The sequence below is a fragment of the Bombina bombina genome, chromosome 4, assembly GCF_027579735.1.
Source record: "Bombina bombina isolate aBomBom1 chromosome 4, aBomBom1.pri, whole genome shotgun sequence".
NCBI classification, from domain to species: Eukaryota; Metazoa; Chordata; class Amphibia; order Anura; family Bombinatoridae; genus Bombina; species Bombina bombina.
Window position 1 is genome coordinate 474,098,011 of NC_069502.1, and position 20,738 is coordinate 474,118,748.

The 20,738-nt window shown below is 34.2% G+C and overlaps 1 protein-coding gene across 1 annotated transcript in view; it reads right to left on the minus strand.

Annotated features, from left to right (window-relative positions):
* Nucleotides 1-20,738, minus strand: part of CSMD1 (CUB and Sushi multiple domains 1) — a 3,127,153-nt gene that overhangs the window by 231,679 nt on the left and 2,874,736 nt on the right. Inside the window, 1 exon segment of the mRNA XM_053711946.1 lies at nucleotides 11,114-11,287. Within this exon segment, the coding sequence (XP_053567921.1) occupies nucleotides 11,114-11,287 (174 nt within the window).

The following is a 20,738-nucleotide window of genomic DNA, read 5'->3' on the forward strand; positions in this document are numbered from 1 at the left end:
GTTACTGCACGCCACCCAGCCCAGGTGTGTTCCAGATAAATATACTTAATAAGCTAGAAAGCTTCACACTGTGTAGACATGACTTGCTGCAGTGTGGAAACTGGTTAGTGTAAGACCAGTCTTTATGGGACACCTTGTAAGTGGTGACTGGCTTAGCAGAATATGATCATATTGTGTGACTAAGATCCCATTTCATTTAAAGGCATTTTTAAAGCAAAAAAAAAAAAAAATAATAATAATTTTTTTTTTGCAGCATAAATATAAGTCAGTATTATTGCGAGATGTTAATCCCAATCTTATTTGAACTATGTAAGTATATTTAGCAGATAGAAGTATATTTGTTTTTGCAGCACAAATATAAGCTCATATTATTGCGAGATGTTTATCCCAATCTTATTAGAAGCTATGTAAGTATATTTGGCAGACAGAAGCATATACAAATATGCCATGAAAGAGTGGACTTAAGTGGTTGGATGTGCACCAATACTTTTTGTTGTTTTGTAATTGTTTTGGTCACTTTGGTAGCACTCCCACAATATGTGTGCTAAGATTAAACAGTCCTTTTGTGGTGTGCGTAACCAAAAAACCCCTTTGTTGCATATATATATATATATATACACACAAATAAATGTATAAATACATATGTATACATATATAGACATATGTATATGTGCATTGGAGCCCTTTGCAGTCAAGTAGCTGAATATATGAAAAAAAACTATTCCTGCAATATTCATATTTAATAAAGTGTTTAACTATGTATTTACTGTAAATATTTCACATCCCAATGTTCTTCAGATAAGGGAATATGTTCTAAGTATTTTTAAATAGATATTCTTATAGATATCTGTACATATATTTACCTATATATAATTTTCTCTCTCTCTTTCTCCCTCTCACTATATATATATAAACACAAACAAAAAAATGAGGTGTGAGCACTGTTTCTTAAATATAAATGTCCTTTATTAGAGTAACATACAGCACAGTTTTAGATTCAGAGGATCTATGCTTCGGACCTTCTCAGCTCTTATTTATGAGTGATACCTCATCTTCTTTTTTGTTTGAAGTATCTATGCATAAGGATTTGCAGGATCATTAAGGTGACGTGCACTTAAAACAATGTGTATATATAGGGGCATATTAATCAAGCTCCGTATGGAGCTTGATGCCCCTTGTTTCCGGCGGGCTCCACAACCTGTCCGCCTGCTCTGAGGCGATGGACAGAAATCAACCTTATCGAATACAATCAGGTTGATTGACACCCCCAATTGGCCGCAAATTTGCAGGGGGTAGCATTGCACCAGCAGTTCACCAGAACTGCTGGTGCAATGATAAATGCCGACAGCGTATGACATTGGATCATGTCCGCTCACACCATAACACCATGTCCGCTCACACCATAATAAATAGGTCCCATATAGATTTTAAGTGCTGTGTTTAACACTGTTGTTTGTATTAATAGATATAGATAGAAATAGATATATATAAAACAAATTATAGAAATTTGTATTTATGAATAAATAAAAATTATGTTTCTATGTGAAGAACATTGAAATGTGAAATATCCATATTTCATGTCAGGTTAGTGCACTTGAGAAAATGTAAACGGGTTTGTGCGTGAGTATGGATGTTAATTTCTTCCCACTTTTTGAGCTTCATTGAACTCTATGGGGGAATACGCTAGCATGGTCATGATCAAAGTTCTGACTTTTGCACGTCGGGTTAGCGCTCATGCGAAAACTTTTTACTTTCAACTTGTAATACGCACACTACCCGACACACGCAAAAAGCCTCCATCTAGGGAACTTAAAATGCTAGTGGGTGCATAAAATACCCCTATATATGTAACCTAGTGCTAAAGAAGAAAAGTTTAAAAACAAAATGAGTGCTACTGCTGGGTTTTAATTAACAAACAAATTCTGATTGACCCTTTGATGAATATTGAATATAACAAAAGAAACAAATGGTCTAAAATAAATAAATAGAAATACATTTTGTTCTGTTCACATGCTATGGCTGGATTTTTCCCATAACAGTCACCTGTTTTGTTTTGGAAATGGGTGGTATTTATTGAAGTGGTAGATGTTTATGCATTTTGTATTGTGTCAGCCCAATATTGCCGTATAATCTCCTGATTATTATCTAGTTCTCACAATTCTAATAAAGGACAGATTTTTAAACCATTAACTAATTCATAAACTAGTTGCATTGCTAATGCATTGGAGACAAATCTTACAAAACATAAATGAGTTATTACTAAATTTGTACAGAATAAGATAATTAAGAAAGGATATGACAGTAAGCTATAGTCAGTCAGTCTCCTTTGTCTGTCTTTCTAGAAAAGGTTACCTTATATTTTGATAGATATTATTTGTGGTATATAAAGACATTCATTAAGTAGTAGACTATAAAACACTTGCGAAATGCATGATCTGCCCCAAACACGATTGTATACAAACAGTGGTTTACTTAATGTTAATAAAAGATACAATGTAAGCAGTATAACAAAAATAAACATTTTATTTTTTTATTAAAAATGTTCCAGATATGTATATTGAAACCTTTGGCTCTAAGAAATGTCAGAAAAGTATTGTGGAGCAGTCAAGAGGTTAAAAATGCACATTTGTGATAACACCAATATTGATGTACAGCCAACACTGATTAAATGCCAAAGAAAGTAGCATGACTTGCAATCAATCAAATGTGAACTTGAAGCTTATAGTAAGTGCACTAGGTTTGATTTCTATGGCAAGTTTTAAAGTACCATTTACAGCGGCCTGATTTTATATATTATTATTGTTGTGTGGGGGTTTTTTCCTGCAAAAGTGCGCTAAAATGATTAGCCTGCACAATTCCATTCCAAAATGAAGATGGAAATAGAATGATCTTTACACTGTCACTTTGTGACTTAAGAATGATCAATTTCACAAAAATGTATTTTCCATGTGAATATATGAAGTTGAATATAACTGCTACTTTCTATTAAACATGCAGTACTCAAAACTTGCATTAAAAATAAGATTCAAAGAACAACCTAACAACAGCAGTAAATCACAAAATCATTAGCATACATGCTAAAAATATCAAGTGCCATATTTATGCTTTAATGTAAAATGGCTATGGAAAAATGATGGATTTAATAATGACCATATGGGCATAATATGTCTTAAATCTCATGAAATATCATTCAAAGCTTTTCATCACTAACAGTTCTGAAAATTAAAAATCTGAGTAAAAGTGGAGTGTTAAAGGACCATTCAACACAGTAGATTTGCATAATCAACAAATGCAAGATAACAAGACAATGCAATAGCACTTTGTCTGAACTTCAAATGAGTAGTAGATTTTTTTTCTGATAATTTTAAAATTTATGTCTTTTTCCACTCCCCCTGTACCATGTGACAGCCATCAGCCAATCACAAATGCATACACGTACCATGTGACAGCCATCAGCCATTCACAAATGCATACACACTTATTCTTGCACATGCTCAGTAGGAGCTGGTGACTCAAAAAGTTTAAATATAAAAAGACTGTGCAAATGTTGTTAATGGAAGTAAATTATAAAGTTGTTTAAAATAACATGCTCTATCTGAATAATGAAAGTTTAATTTTGATTGAGTGTCCCTTTAATTAATGCTTCAGCTCGAGCATTAACTGCACTAGAAGTAAGTTTTTTGTGCTCTTCGGGCTGTGCTCGTATTATGAGTTGAAAGTAAACTGTTATTGCTTGCGCAAAAAGCCGTGTTTACAATATTGAATGCTTGTTCATGTATTCTCCATAGAAGTCAATGGAGGAAAAAAATAGAAAAAAAAAATAACACCCAACTTGCGTGCAAACCTGATGGCATATTCTCGGGTGCACTAACCTGACATGAAATATGAATATTTCACATTCCAATGTTCTTCATAAAACAGAAAATGTTCTATTTATTCATAAATATTTTTACATATATCTGATGTTTTTTGCACAAATATATATTTTTATATATATATATATATATATATATATATATATATATATATATATACATACATAATTATATATAGGTAAAGATATATACAGATATTTATATAGGATATCTATTTAAAGACACTCAGAACATTTCTGCTATGTGTAGAACATTTGAATGTTAAATATTTACAGTAAATACATACGGCTAGATTACGAGTTGTGTGTTAGGGTAAAAAAGCAGCGTTAACAGGTCCTAACGCTGCTTTTTTACGCCCGCTGGTATTACGAGTCTTGCAGGTTTAGGGTTAACGCACACTTTTTGGACTTACCGCAAAACGACTTACGTAAACTTTGTAAAGTATTTTTTTCTATGGGACTTCCATAGCGCTGGTATAACGAGTCTGTCCAGGGGTAAACCCTACCCCGTCAAGAGTGCTAACGCATTTAAAAGTCAGTAGTTAAGAGTTTTATGATACAACGCTGTAACATAAAACTCATATCTAAAGTGCTAAAAAGTACACTAACACCAATAAACTACCTATTAACGGTTTTAACCCCTAAACCGAGGCCCTCCCGCATCGCAAACACTAAAATAAAAATTTGAACCCCTAATCTGCCGCTCCAGACACAGCCGCCACCTACATTATATTTATAAACCCCTAATCTGCTGCCCCCAACATTGCCGACACTTACATTATATTTATTAGCCCCTAATCTGCTGCCCCCCCATGTCTCCGCAACCTACCTATACTTATTAACCACTAATCTGCTGCCCCCAACGTCGCCACCACTATAATAAACATATTAACTACTAAACCGCCGCGCTCCCACCTCGCAAACATTAGTTAAATATTATTAACCCCTAATCTGCCGTCCCTAACATCGCCGCCACCTACCTACATTTATTAACCCCTAATCTGCTGCCCCCAACGTCACCCACACTGTACTGAATGTATTAACCCCTAAACCTAAGTCTAACCCTAACACCCCCTAATTGAAATATAATTTAAATAAATCTAACTAAAAATTCCTATCATTACCTAAATAATTCCTATTTAAAACTAAATACCTACCTGTAAAATAAACCCTAAGCTAGCTACAATATAACTAATAGTTACATTGTAGCTAGCTTAGGGTTTATTTTTATTTTACAGGCAAGTTTGTATTTATTTTAACTAGGTAGAATAGTTATTAAATAGTTATTAACAATTTAATAACTACCTAGCTAAAATAAATACAAAAGTACCTGTAAAATAAAACCTAACCTAAGTTACAATAACACCTAGCACTACACTATAATTCAATAAATTAACTAAATTAACAACAATTAAATAAATAAATTAGCTAAAGTACCCCCCCACTAAATTACAGAAAATAATAAACAAATTACAAGATATTTAAACTAATTACACCTAATATAATAGCCCTATCAAAATAAAAAAGCCCCACCCAAATAAAAAAAACCCTAGTATAAAATAAACTATCAATAGCCCTTAAAAGGGCCTTTTGAGGGGCATTGCCCCAAAGTAATCAGCTCTTTTACCTGTAAAAAACAAACAAACACCCCCCCAACAGTAAAACCCACCACCCACACAACCAACCCCCCAAATAAAATACTATCTAAAAAAAACTAAGCTCCCCATTGCCCTGAATAGGACATTTGGATGGGCATTGCCCTTAAAAGGGCAGTTAGCTCTTTTGCGGCCCTAACCCCAATCTAAAAAATAAAACCCACCCAATACACCCTTAAAAAAACCTAACACTAGCCCCCTGAAGATCGACTTACAGCAGAAGTCTTCATCCAACCGGGCCGAAGTCCTCAACAAAGCCGGGAGAAGTCTTCATCCAAGCCGGGCGAAGTGGTCCTCCAGACGGGCAGAAGTCTTCCTCCAGACGGCATCTTCTATCTTCATTCATCCGATTCGGAGCAGGTCCATCTTCAAGACACGTGGACGTGGAGCATCCTCTTCTTCCGACGACTACCCGACGAATAAAAGTTCCTTTAAGTGACGTCATCCAAGATGGCATCCCTTAGATTCCAATTGACTGATAGAATTATATCAGCCAATCGCAATTAAGGTAGAAAAAATCCTTTTGGCTGATGCAATCAACCAATAGGATTGAAGTTCAATCCTATTGGCTGATCCAATCTCGCATTCTATTGGCTTATTGGAACAGCCAATAGAATGCAAGCTCAATCCTATTGACTGATTTCATCAGCCAATAGGATTTTTTCTACCTTAATTCCGATTGGATGATAGAATTATATCAGCCAATTGGAATCTAAGGGACGCCATCTTGGATGACATCACTTAAAGGAACCTTCATTCGTCGGGTAGTCGCCGGAAGAAGAGGATGCTCCGTGCGCGAATGTCTTGAAGATGGAGCCGCTCCGTGTCGGATGGATGAAGATAGAAGATGCTGTCTGGATGAAGACTTCTGCCTATCTGGAGGACCACTTTGCCCGGCTTCGTTGAGGACTACGGCCTGGTTGGATGAAGACTTCTGCCGTTTACTTTAGGATGGATGTCCGGTCTTCAGAACTGTAAGTTTTTTTTAGATAGTATTTTATTTGGGGGGTTGGTTGTGTGGGTGGTGGGTTTTACTGTTGGGGGTTGTTTGTATTTTTTTTACAGGTAAAGAGCTGATTACTTTGGGGCAATGCCCCGCAAAAGACCCTTTTAAGGGGTATTGATAGTTTAGTTTAGGCTAGGGTTTTTTTTATTTTGGGGGGGGCTTTTTTATTTTGATAGGGCTATTAGATTAGGTGTAATTAGTTTAAATATCTTGTAATTTGTTTATTATTTTCTGTAATTTAGTGGGGGGGTTTTGTACTTTAGCTAATTTAATTTATTTAATTTTTGTTTATTTAGTTAATTTATTTAATTATAGTGCAGTGTTAGGTGTTATTGTAACTTAGGTTAGGTTTTATTTTACAGGTACTTTTGTATTTATTTTAGCTAGGTAGTTATTAAATAGTTAATCACTATTTAATAACTATTATACCTAGTTAAAATAAATACAAACATGCCTGTAAAATAAAAATAAACCCTAAGATAGCTACAATGTAACTATTAGTTATATTGTAGCTAGCTTAGGGTTTATTTTACAGGTAAATATTTAGTTTTAAATAGGAATTATTTAGGTAATGATAGGAATTTTTAGTTAGATTTATTTAAATTATATTTCAATTAGGGGGTGTTAGGGTTAGGGTTAGACTTAGGTTTAGGGGTTAATACATTTAGTATAGTGGCGGCGACGTTGGGGCAGCAGATTAGGGGTTAACAAATGTAGGTAGGTAGCTGCGATTTTAGGGACGGCAGATTACGGGTTAATAATATTGAACTAATGTTTGCGAAGTGGGAGTGCAGCGGTTTAGGGGTTAATATGTTTATTATAGTGGCAGCAACATTGGGGGAAACAGATTAGGAGTTAATAAATGTAGGTAGGTTGCAGTGACATTGGGGTCGGCAGATTAGGGGTGAATAAATATAATGTAGATGTCGGCGATGTTGGGGGCAGCAGATCAGGGGTTCATGACTATAATGTAGGTGGCGGCGGTGTCCGGAGCGGCAGATTAGGGGTTAATAAATATAATGCAGGTGTCGGCGATGTTGGGAGTGGCAGATTAGGGGTTAATAAGTGTAAGATTAGGGGTGTTTAGACTCGGGGTTCATGTTAGGGTGTTAGGTGTAAACATAACTTTTATTTCCCATAGGAATCAATGGGGCTGCGCTACTGAGTTTTACGCTGCTTTTTTGCAGGTGTTAGACTTTTTCTCAGCCGGCTTTACCCGTTGATTTCTATGGGGAAATCGTGCATGAGCACGTACGACCAGCTCACTGCTGACTTAAGCAGCGCTGGTATTGGAGTGCGGTATGGAGCACAATTTTGCTCAACGCTCACTTCTTGCCTTTTAACGCCTGGTTTCTAAAAACCCGTAATACCAGTGCTGTAGGAAAGTGAGCAGTGAGAGAAAAACTGCTCGTTAGCACCGCACAGCTCAAAACGAAAAACTTGTAATCTAGCCGATAGTTAAAACTTTTTATTAAAAGTTAATATTGCATAAATATGATTTTACGTGTTTTCATCTACTTAACCACAAAGGGCTCCAATGCACTTATATACTGCATATATGTCTATATATCTGTATATATATAAATACATATATTTATGTGCTTATATACATGTCTGTAAATACATAAATACACATATACATACATAAATACATATGTTCACACACACACACACACATATATATATATATATATATATATATATATATATATATATATATATATATATATATATATATATATATATACGTTGATTGGAGTAGCCTTGTTAGTCCAGGGATTTAGATATCAAAATAACAATAGTATTGTATTGTCAACTTATAAATGTATAGTTAGTCCAATAAAAAGTATCATTGCTCAATGCAATACTCTTGTTATTTTGATATATATATCCATCTTTACAAATCTATATGTATGTATCTCTATGTTAAAGCCTTTTCTGCCTGCCTGAGACCTCATATATTTGAGCCCTTATAACTTTTGTGTGTAATATTTTTTTGAATCATTTTTATTAGTATTATTGGTGTTATTATGAGTGTTACTGTACTTTGTAATGTATTTGTGATGTATTTTGTGCAACTTTTTTGTTTTGTAAAACAGTTAACCAGAGCTCTGAGGATGCGGTAATCATTCTAGCATAAATCGCGATTGCACTCAAGTGATCGCATTTACTTTCAACTTGGAATACCAGCGGTAAGCGTGATAAGCGCAAACACTTGTGATAAACTTCTTATCGCTCGTAGCACTCCACTCATATTATGGCCCTAAATTGTTAAAGATACAACTTTGCCTAATTGCTAGATTCAGCAATTGCAAACTACTGTATACACATATTGCTATCTAAAATACTTCTTTATAACAATTAAAGCTAAAAAAAACAAAAACAAACTTAGCAATAACTAAAATGTAGTTGTAGTCTTATCTTTAGCATGTATACACATGGGTAACAAAGAAAGACAACTGCTCTCTAAGCACCTCATCCAAAGGTTCTTAAATAGGGTATCAGGTCACACTAGAGATGCCACATCATTTTATCTGAAGGTGATATGTGACACAATCGGCCGCCAGCAGGGGGGTGTCAATCAAACCGATCGTACTTGATTGGGTTGAATTGCAGCGATGTCTGTCCGCCTCCTCAGAGCAGGCGGACAGGTTATGGAGCAGCGGTCTTTAGACTGCTGCTTCATAACTGCTGTTAAAGAAACACAGGCCCTCAAGCTCCATACAGAGCTTGATAAATGGGCCCCCATTCCTTTAAGGTCAAAATGTACAAACTCCCTATTTACACCAAAATCATCTTTAATCTTACCCTCACCTGACACTATTCAGCTGTTACTTAAAGGGACATGAAACCCAAAATTTTTCTTTCATGATTTAGAAAGAGAATGCAGTTTTAAACATCTTTCTAATTTACTTCAATTATCTAATTTGTTTTATTCTCTTTATATTCTTTGTTGAAAGCTAGCATATCTAGCTATGCTCAGTAGCTGCTGATTGGTTGCTGCACATAGAAGCCTCGTGTGAGTGGCTCTCCCATATGCATTGCTTTTTCTTCAACTAAGGATATCTAAAAAATTAAGCAAAATAAATAATAGAAGTAAATTGTAATGTTTTTTAAATTTGTATTCTCTATCTGAATCATGAAAGAAAGATTTTGGGTTTAGTGACCCTTTAACGTCATTACATCTTTGTAATCATCACCTTCTGACACTAAACTTTACACTTTATAGTTCACACTAAGGGCCTGATGATCAAAAACTTGCCACCATGGGAAAAAAATCACTCAAAATCTTTGAGACCTTATATTTTAAAGGGGCCTTAGATACAAAACCCTGCTTAGTGAGATAAACATCTCTAAAGGTAAAATTGGTGTTTCTAAAATTGTTTGAGGGACCTTGTTGTATTGACGAGACACCTTAGATAATATCACCTGAGCAGAAAGCTTTAGATCATCAGGTCCTTAGTAGCAGGAAACGTAACAATCACAAGGATCCATGTTCCTAAACACGATTACATGTTCATGATTTAACTACAACATGCAATTTAAAACAACTTTTCAATTTAATTTATATTATCAAATATGTTTTGTTTGCTTGGTATGTTAAAGAGTAGGCTCAGGAACAGCAGTGAACTACTGGGAGGTAGCTGAATATATTATGTGAGCCAATGACAAGAGACATATATTTGCAGCCACTAAGCAATGTTGTTCCTGAGCCTACCTAGGTATGGTAAAATAGAGGATACCAAGTGAACAAAATTTATTTGATAATAGTAACTAAATGGAAAATTGCATTCACTATACAAATCATTAAACGTTGGCTCCCTTCCTCTAATCCCCAACAAATATCATTTCCAACAAAAACTGGTATTACTTGCAATAATTGAGCTGAGTCTTCCTCTTATCTCACAACATTTGGATAAGAAGGTGAAAATGGATCTTATTTTAAATAAAAGACAATTCTTCATTGTCCTCCTTATTCCCATGCTGCCTTCTATACCTCTAACCACTCTCTGTGTCTTTACATTCTCAATCTTGTTACTCTGACCTTTCTTTTTGCTGCACATTCAATTACGTCTTCCATTACTGTCTCTTCCTTTTTCATTTTCTCAACCATGGTCAGAAATTTTTCTTTCTACTTAACTTATTTACTATGAAAATATTTTTTGGTTAAAAGCTTAGCTACTTGCAATATCTTTCTTACAGAAGACAGTGGAATGTATTTTTCTGTCCTTTCCTCTGGACTTTTCTATCAGCTTCTAAAATTCTCGCTGAATCAAAATCCAAATATCTTCATTAGGGTTCAAAAGAAAACTAAACAAATAATAGGTAACAATAGCAATCATAATGCTCAACAGACATTAAGGCATTTTTCGAACTGTATTGCAACCATTCTGGTACACATTAGAGAAGTTGGCAGTGATAAAATTGGGCAGATAATAATTACAAACAATCTAATTTAAATGTATATATTCCTTAAAAATGAAATAGTTAAACATGTAAGCATTTTTCATATAGATACATATTTATCTGTAGCATATCTTGCTGAGAAGATAATTAAAATTACGCTGTAGATTGTACCTCGGCAAGTTGGAAGAGGACTGCTCCATAGTCCATTGCTGCGACATTGTGCTTGTGATGCACCTTGAAGAATATAGCCAATGTTGCAAGTGAAGTTCACAATATCATTTAAATTAAACTCACTACCATTTGTAAATCCATGGGCTGGGTTTCCTGGGTGACCACATGTGATTGCTACAAAAAATAAAGTAAAATAAAGTAGAAGTTATTTACACATGTGTATCATGCATCAAATAGTATTTATAGCCATCCACTTTAAATAGCCACTTGAGTGTTGGATTAAAAATGCCCAAGTAGAAGAATTATACACAATCACATAATTCTCACATAATGAGTTAAAACGCTTGGCATATAGACAGATAGATAGATAGATAGATAGATAGATAGATAGATAGATAGATAGATAGATAGATAGATGTTAGATAGACAGATGTTAGATAGATAGATAGATAGATAGATAGATAGATAGATAGATAGATAGATAGATAGATAGATAGATGTCTATCTATGTTCCTACATACACATTTACATGCACATACAAACATGACATAATCATTTGATCTTATCATCTGTATATTATATGAAGTGTACTGGAAAACAAATATAAGATATGCATAGAATACAAACTTGATTACATTTTTTCATATATGATTACATAGTTACTGTATATATATATATATATATATATATATATATATATATATATATATATATATATATATATATATATTCATAGAAAGGTCTGTGAGATATCTTTATAATTATAAAATAATAATAATTAATTTGTGCACATGTAAATCTCAATTATCACTTATTTACTGACTGACAAGGAATAGTACATGAAGTCAGATTCATTTTATCAGCTTATTTCTAAGTTTGTTATAACATTAGCTATTGAGAACAGAAGATAGTATTACAATTTCCATATTCACATTTGCTTTTGGACAGTGGTCTATTAGATCACAATTTGGGACGATAATCTAAAGCTCTCTGGTGAGATAAGATGATCTTTAATGATCTTCCAGCACTGTGAGATATGTCACAGGATTCTATAAACTTTTGCTATTCTTCTCTAAGGGTTGTTCCCTGCATTTGAAGGAGAGACTAGCCCAGTGTAATTTAGCACTACATGACCTGAAAGTTTTGTTAAATTTATTCTTTGTGCTTTTTATTTTAAATTATTTTAGTATTATGTAATTTACGTTGTATTGCATTTGTGTTTTGCACTTTCTATTTTGTATTTGAATGCATTTATATTCTTTATACAACAGTTTATTTAGCATTGTAATTTTACAAATTCTTATTATTCTTTGAAAATTTCTGTGTAACTTTAACACATAAGATCATACTTTATACATTTCTGTGTATCTTTTACAAATAACATTGCACTTTGTATTTGTTCATTGTAAAATACTAACGGTTCCATAAAATGGGAAGAACGGGGGAGATACCAAGATTTGTCCGCATCTCTCTCACAATCATCATGATATTCTATAAGCATTTTACATTTGCAAGTCTCACTGATATATCGCACCAGATGCATGCTGGTAAAGTTTGCTCAATATTAACAATACAGTTATTTAACTGCCAGAAAGGTAATATGTATTATATTATGGGAAAAGTTAAGTTGTAGTTAAAATATTTCAGTTTAATTTGAATTAATTGCAAGTTTTAATCTATGCTCCCATGTTAATGTAATTCTCTCCTGTGATATTATCTATCCCAGGGGAGCTTTATTACTTTCTATGGGCCTGGTGTTCAAAAACATGCCAGCATGGAACAAAATAACAGAAAATATATGAGCTTTAATTTTGAGCATTAAAGGGACAGTCTAGGCCAAAATAAACTTTCATGATTCAGATAGAGCATGTAATTTTAAACAATTTTCCAATTTACTTTTATTACCAATTTTGCTTTGTTCTCTTGGTATTCTTAGTTGAAAGCTTAACCTAGGAGGTTCATATGCTAATTTCTTAGACCTTGAAGCCCACCTCTTTCAGATTGCATTTTAACAGTTTTTCACCACTAGAGGGTGTTAGTTCACGTATTTCATATAGATAACACTGTGCTCGTGCACGAGAAGTTATCTGGGAGCAGGCACTGATTGGCTAGACTGCAAGTCTGTCAAAAGAACTGAAAAAAGGGGCAGTTTGCAGAGGCTTAGATACAAGATAATCACAGAGGTTAAAAGTATAATATTATAACTGTGTTGGTTATGCAAAACTGGGAAATGGGTAATAAATGGATTATCTATGTTTTAAAACAATAAAAATTCTGGTGTAGACTGTCCCTTTAAATTGTGTGAGAGAGGGGGCAGGGAAAGAGGAGAGTGAAGGATAGAGAGGGAAATTTACTTTTTCCTTTTTTTATTCATTTTAACGGACTAGAACATTTTTCCCTCTGATCTAGTTACTTTTAAACATTTACCAATGATTTCTTGTGGCATACATAAATATTAACAAAATGCTTGTATTACATCTCTGTGGTCCTGATCTTACTGTAGGGTAGTGCACCCCAACATTAAAATTAATTTTCCATACTTTTCCATGCATGCCTTGTTTTTTTATAAATTGCATGACATAATTAAGTTTGGCCACAGTTTTCTATCAACTCCCATTAAACATGCAAGTAGTGAGTGGTAGAAAGCATTTCTACTGAATACCGGAAACATTGTACCACAAAAACCACCACATCCTCCAAAAATAAAACAAAATTAAATGCTATAAGTTTAAATTTGTTTTCAGTCAGCTACTTTTGCTCACATGGAACATTCAGCTAGAAATGGAATCCCTGTGAATGCATTTCTGTTTTGATTAGAAGCAATTGTGTAATATACATGTATTAGCAAAAACGCTTCTAATAAAAGCTATAGCTGCTTCAAAAGTGTATTTAAAAAATGCACTGTGCACCAGCATTTTAAACACAACACTTGCTCAGGGAGTGAAAGGTGCTTGAACCATCTGGTAATGACTCAATCTGTTAATTGCTGACATGATACGATACAAGCCCCACTGGTGCTCTGAGCAGCTGCAGTATTTAAAATGCTGGTGCACAGAGAATATCTAGCTATGCTTCACATGGATGTGCAGAGAAAAATTCTTACACTAAAACAGTGATACGTTTTACTAGAAGTATTTCTGCCAATATATGTATATTGTAGATATTTTTTCTATTCAAAGATTTAATTTATCTATGTGCATTTAAATTTTGACTGGAATGTCGCTTTAAATTTAGGACAAGGTTTATGGTTGCAACATGAATTAGGACTGGGATGAAGATTAACCCATTGGATGTAAGAGTTGACAATATATTGTAAAGCCGATGTCACTGTCCTTTACATCACAAAAGGTATTAACAGGAAATCACACTTCTAGCAGAAATGTTACACATGTAATTTGCATACACATTTTATGTTTTTGATAAAATACGATTTTTGGTGAACAATATTGTTATGCTTTTTGATACACATTAACAATACAATTTTTTTCTGCATATTTTTGTGTGCATGATTCAATTATTCGTTTTGTATGAGTTTTAAATTACAATTTTCATTGTATGCTTTTGTATTTTATGCATCTCCTTCCCATGTGAAAATACAGTATACACCCCTTAGCGAGACATCCTATTTTCAGGGTAAAAGGTGGCTTTATAGAATTTCACCATGGAAATAGAAGGACTCTTGAGCATTCTTAAAGAATTTCACCAGCCCAGAGAGTTTTAGAATAGGGTCCTTATTCTGAATTTCAAATTAATAGTAGTAGATTTTTTTTCTGTTACATATAAGTTGCTTTCATTTTTCCTGTTCCCTGTATTGTGTAACAGCAATAAGCCAATCACAAAACACACATACATATATACTATGAACTCCTTACATTCTCACTAGGGGCAAGATTACATACATGGCGTTGCCTGCAAAAGCTAGTGACGCCGTTTTTTACGCGGTTTTGGTATCACATATACGGCGCCGCATATAAATGCGGCACGCTATTTCACCCGTCGTCCGCAATTTATACTCTTATAAGCTAACATAGAACCGCGTCGCAAATCGGCATCACATATTCAGCGCAAAGACTTACGTGGCGAAATTGAGACATTTTACTCCATTTTCACCTCGGCACACATAGGCAGGCACAGCAAGCCTTGCACTAAAAATATGAGCACCGGTACTCCTGTAATTGCCTGAAAATATAAACTAACACCTGACGCATGCGCAATATCCATCTACCTGTCAACCGCAATCCCCCACTGCAATATCTAATAAAGTATATTAACCCCATATTCGCCATTAACCCACATCGCAATAAACCTGATAAATATATTAACCCCTAATCCGCCATTAACTCACATCGCAATAAACCTAATAAAACTATTAACCCCTAATACGCCATTAACCCATAACGCAATAAACCATATGAAACTATTAACCCCTAATCCACCATTAACCCATAACACAATAAATCTAATAAAACTATTAACCCCTAATCAGCCAAACCCACACAATGCAATAATCCTAATAAAGATTAGGGGGTGCTTTTATTTTGGGTGGGCTTTTTTATTTTCATAGGGATTAGGTTTCATTTTTTATTTTGGATAATTTTCTGTAATGTTAAACTTTTTTCTTTTTGGTAATTTTAGATCAATCTTAGGTTTATTTTTCTAAGTACTGTTAGAATTTTTTTATTTTAATTATAATTTAGTATTTTATTATTTTATGTAATGTGGGGTTAATTTAGTGGGTATTAGGTTAGGGGGCTTAGTAATTAAATTAGTTAAATTAGTTATTTGCATTGTGGGGGGTTGGTGGATTAGAGGTTAATAGTTTTATTAGGATTATTGCATTGTGTGGGTTTGGTGGTGACGGGTGGCGTGGGTTTCAGCAGTTGCGCTGAAGCTTGCGCCGCATATTTAATCTTGCCCTAGGAGTTGGTGCCTCAAAGAGTATGTACGTATGTTAAAAAAAATGGAGTAAATTGAAAAAGTTTTCCTTTTTTAAAAAAAAAAAAAATCTTTTTGACAAATATGTCCCTTAAAAAAACAAAAGAATTGGTGATGGTGAAATGACTGCAGCAAGTATCTAAAAGAGTGACTCCTACAGCCAATGTTCTCTTGTTAAAAGTTTTAGAAATAGAAAATATAATGCAAAAGAGATGGGAAAAAAGTTAGTTTTAAAATTAGATGCCCCAGGTCTCAAACTATGATTCTTTCTGTAAGTGTATAATTATTTAACTTTAACTGAGTTCATACCCCATGGTGATACAGAAAAAAAAATTGCCAATCATTCCTGAGAATTAATTATGCAAGCAGAATGTGTGGCTCAGTACTACAATGATCTGTGACAGACACATTCCCCAAAGAAAGGCTGCAACAGCCTAGTTTTAGCATTACCTGTACTTCAGGGATGTTACAACAACTAAACTAGTCACTTCACCAAGATATTTTTAAGCAATTAAATGGTTAATGTTTTTTTTTAAATTCTGTTCATGTATAATTATTATATTACATATTACTTTCCTTTCTAGAAGTACTGCATCCTTGTCTTTCTGACATGATTAGCTTATCTACCTTGTATATATTTCTGATTTTAAATCATGTTTCTCTTTTTCTCCTTGGCTACATCAGAAAATGGTGCAATCAGGCAATTGCATCCACATTTCCTGTGTGGTTCATAGAGATGCATATATGCAATCACATTCAATCAGATTCAGTGAACTTTACACTCTTTTGAAATTATATAGATATGTTCATAGCTTCAAGCTTAAATTTAAAAAAAAGGAAAAAGGTGTTGAAGTATAAAATATACCATATAACTACACCTACAAAAAGCCCACACAAATACTTGTTAAAATGAGCTTGAAAGAGACTATGTGAAAAGTGGAATCCTGCAGAGTGAAGAATATAAACAAGAGCCTAGAAAAAAGAAAATAAGTCTAAACTCTATTACTTTTGAAGATAAAATGTTAATTTCTCAAATGTACTTCTATATAACTATAGACTGTATATATATATATATATATATATATATATAGAGAGAGAGAGGGAGATTTTCACTAGTCAGCTAGACTGTGACTAGTTAAATGCAACAGTTATTTTTCCAGAGACAGATAGACAGACAGTAAAACTGTAAAATCCCAGCTGGAATTTATTTGAGGCTGGTTGTGCCATTCCCCTACTTTTACACTTGTACACAGCTGGATAGAACTTAAAAGTACAGTCTAGTCAAAGTTAAACTTTCATGATTCAGATAGGGCATGCACGTTTAAACATCTTTCCATTTTACTTTTATAATCAAATTTGCTTTGTTCTCTTGGTATTCTTTGTTGAAAGCTAAACCTAGGTCAGCTCATATGCTAATTTCTAAGCCCTTGAAAATGCCTATCTCAAGTGCATTTTGACAGTTTATGAGTCAGCACTGATCGGCTAAAGTGCAAGTATCTCAAAAGAACTGAAATAAAGGGGGGTGTTTGCAGAGGCTAAGGTACAAGGTAATTACAGAGGTAAAAAGTGTAATTAACCAACAGTGTTGGTTATGAAAAACTGGAGAATGGGTTTTAAATGGATAATCTATCTTTTAAAATAATTCAAGTTCTGGAATAGACTGTTCCTTTAATGCAGCTGTTAAGTGCACACTTCTATTGTGGGGGACTGTTAGCACACCATTGTACATCAGGGTTGCCCCCTTGGAATGGGTAAGTACTTTTGAGATACTATTAATGCAATAGGGTGGGAGATGGAATTATTTTCTTTTAAAAAAAAATATTTTTAAAAATATATATAATTTTTTTTTTATTACAAATCATGAAAATGGAAGTTTTGGGACTATTGTCTACACATCTCAAAGCCTTTCAACTAAATTGATCACCTCTCTCTAGTTGCAGGGAGGGGTTATCATCTTAAAAATAAAGGTTGTACATTTAAAGGGATACTGAACCCAAATTGTTTTCTTTCGTGATTCAGATAGAGCATGAAATTTTAAGCAACTTTCTAATTTACTCCTATTATCAAATTTTCTTCATTCTCTTGGTATCTTTATTTGAAATACAAGAATGTAAGTTTAGATACTGGTCCATTTTTGGTGAACAACCTGGGTTGTTCTTGCTGATTAGTGGATAAATTCATCCACCAATAAAAAAGTGCTGTCCAGAGTACTGATCCAAAAATATGCCTAGATGCCTTCATTTTCAAATAAAGATAGCAAGAGAACGAAGAAAAAATGATAATAGGAGTAAATTAGAAAGTTGCTTTAAATTGCACGCTTTATCTGAATCACGAAACAAAAAATTTGGATTCAGTGTCCCTTTAAGCAAACGCCAAGTGGTTTCCAAGCTTATACACTTATCCCGAATGGAGCTTGAAACAGCAGTTATGAAGACCACTGCTCCATAAGTGGTCCGCCTGCTCTGAGGCTGCGGACATCAATCCGCCCGATCCTATACGATCAGGCTGATTGACACCCTCTGCTATCGGCCGATTGGCAGCAAATCTGCAGGGGGTGGCATTGCACAAGCATTTCACAAGAACTGCTTGTGCAATGATAAATGCTGATAGCGTATGCTGTCGGCATTCATCAATGTCTGTCGGACATGATCCGCTGAGCGGATCATGTCGGACAAACCGATGATAAATCAGCCCCTTAGAATAACTCAGAAAAGACCTGGAAAAATTTGTTAATTGGATTAATCAACACACTAATTAAACCTACATCAGATAGTTATTTTGTCTTACCACAGTGTGTAGAACAGAAATTGCTTATATTTTGCTTTAAATGTCAATTTGGATGGGATTAAACATTTATAACACAAGATGAATAAAAAAAATGCTACTCCTTAGGGATACCACCCTATAGAACAAAATTACTTAGTATGTCAATGCTACATTTAAACTAGGATATGAAAGTGAAGTATGGAGTAAAAAACTGAAACTAAACATAACGGAAAAAATGACTTGAACAAAATGTTAGAATTGTTTATAAAGCAACATTGTCAGCCTTATTAAGAGAAACACAATTTAGAATTATAATTAGAGACTATCTGACTCGATCTAGAATTAAATACTGGAACAATGACATAACTACCAAATGCATAAAATGTAATTCTCAAAATTCTGATTTGAGGCATTATATGTGGAGTTGCCTAAAAATACATAAATTCTGGGGCAAAGTTAGTTACTTTTTAACAGAGGTAAAACATGTATTAATAAAACAGTTTTGGTTACGCAAAACTGGAGAATGGGTTATAAATGGATAAACTATCTTTTTATTTTTTATTTATTTTTTATTGTGAGGTAAATTTGGCATACAAACAGATTTATAAAGCATTACACATTCGTTCTCAGAGAAAAGATATTACAGAGCCTATCATATAGTTTACAAAACAAATATCGTTGTGATATTAACAAGTCAATTATCAATATGGCTGAATGATTTGTGTACCTGATAGTGCATAAGGATAAAATACGGCTATGCTAATATAAACCAAAATCTACCTATGATAGAAGGAACCCCTTAGGGGACACCCTAAGGTAAAGTGTGACTTACAAACCAAGCAATAAGATGTTGCGCCAATGCTCTCCAAGAAGACAGACTATACTAGTAACATAGCTTAAGGTCATTAGTTGAAGTAATGCTGTATAGAAATGAAATACAAACATGCCATTATAAATTTAAGCCTTCTCTCTCATGTTAAGGGCCACTCTTGGACCCATGTACGTGAAGTAGAACTGCTTTAACAGAAGGCTAACTATAAAAGTAGAGACCACTTGTGGATCTCAACAGGTTTACCTCAGGTTTTTGGGTTCTCAACAGAAAATAAACAGAACATTAGCATTTGGAATACCAATACCTGCCCTTCAGTTATATATTAACCAGACTATAGATCTAAAAGACAGTATAGTTAAAGTTCTGGAGGTCCCATCATATGGCTTGGGTAGGAGAAGGAGGTAAACACGAGATAGATAAGCCAAAGAAGGTGACTTAGGGAGCTGGCTCCTGGGATATATTAAAATTAACTAGGGCATATTATGATTTAAAGGTGTACACTGCAACTTAAATGGGAAATAAAATAAAACAGTGTAGGTATATAGAGCATTAGAGCACAGGATGGACTGCTTTAGAAATCGGGGTTAGAGATTAGAGATTTGCAGGACACACCTAAAACCCAACTAGGCTTTAAAACTGCAAATTGTGGGGGCTGCATGCAAGCGAACTGGTCCATCTATGACATGAAGTAAATTTGTATTGGGAAAATTATAGCAAGAATAAGTATGCATAGTACTGGGTACAAATTTATATTGTGTTTCTATCAACTCTCCAAGGGGAAAGTACTGGTGTAGGACCTGCCTGCGTCAGAAGCGTGCCCACATGAAAGAGAAAAAAAAGAGGCATCAGAATATAGGTCACAACATTGGCAAATAAAAAGTGCATATCCCATGTTGAGCAAATACTAGATGTTTTATGTAATTAAAAAAATTAAATAAACCAACAATAGGGGTTCACAGTTGATCGTTATACCCATTTTGCATGTGTTAATCAGTTACCCATATCTCTAGGCTAATTCCAGTGGCACTTCATATAGCAGGATTAAAATCCTCACGTTCATGTCCCACAATCTGTGCGTAAAAAGCAAGGTGT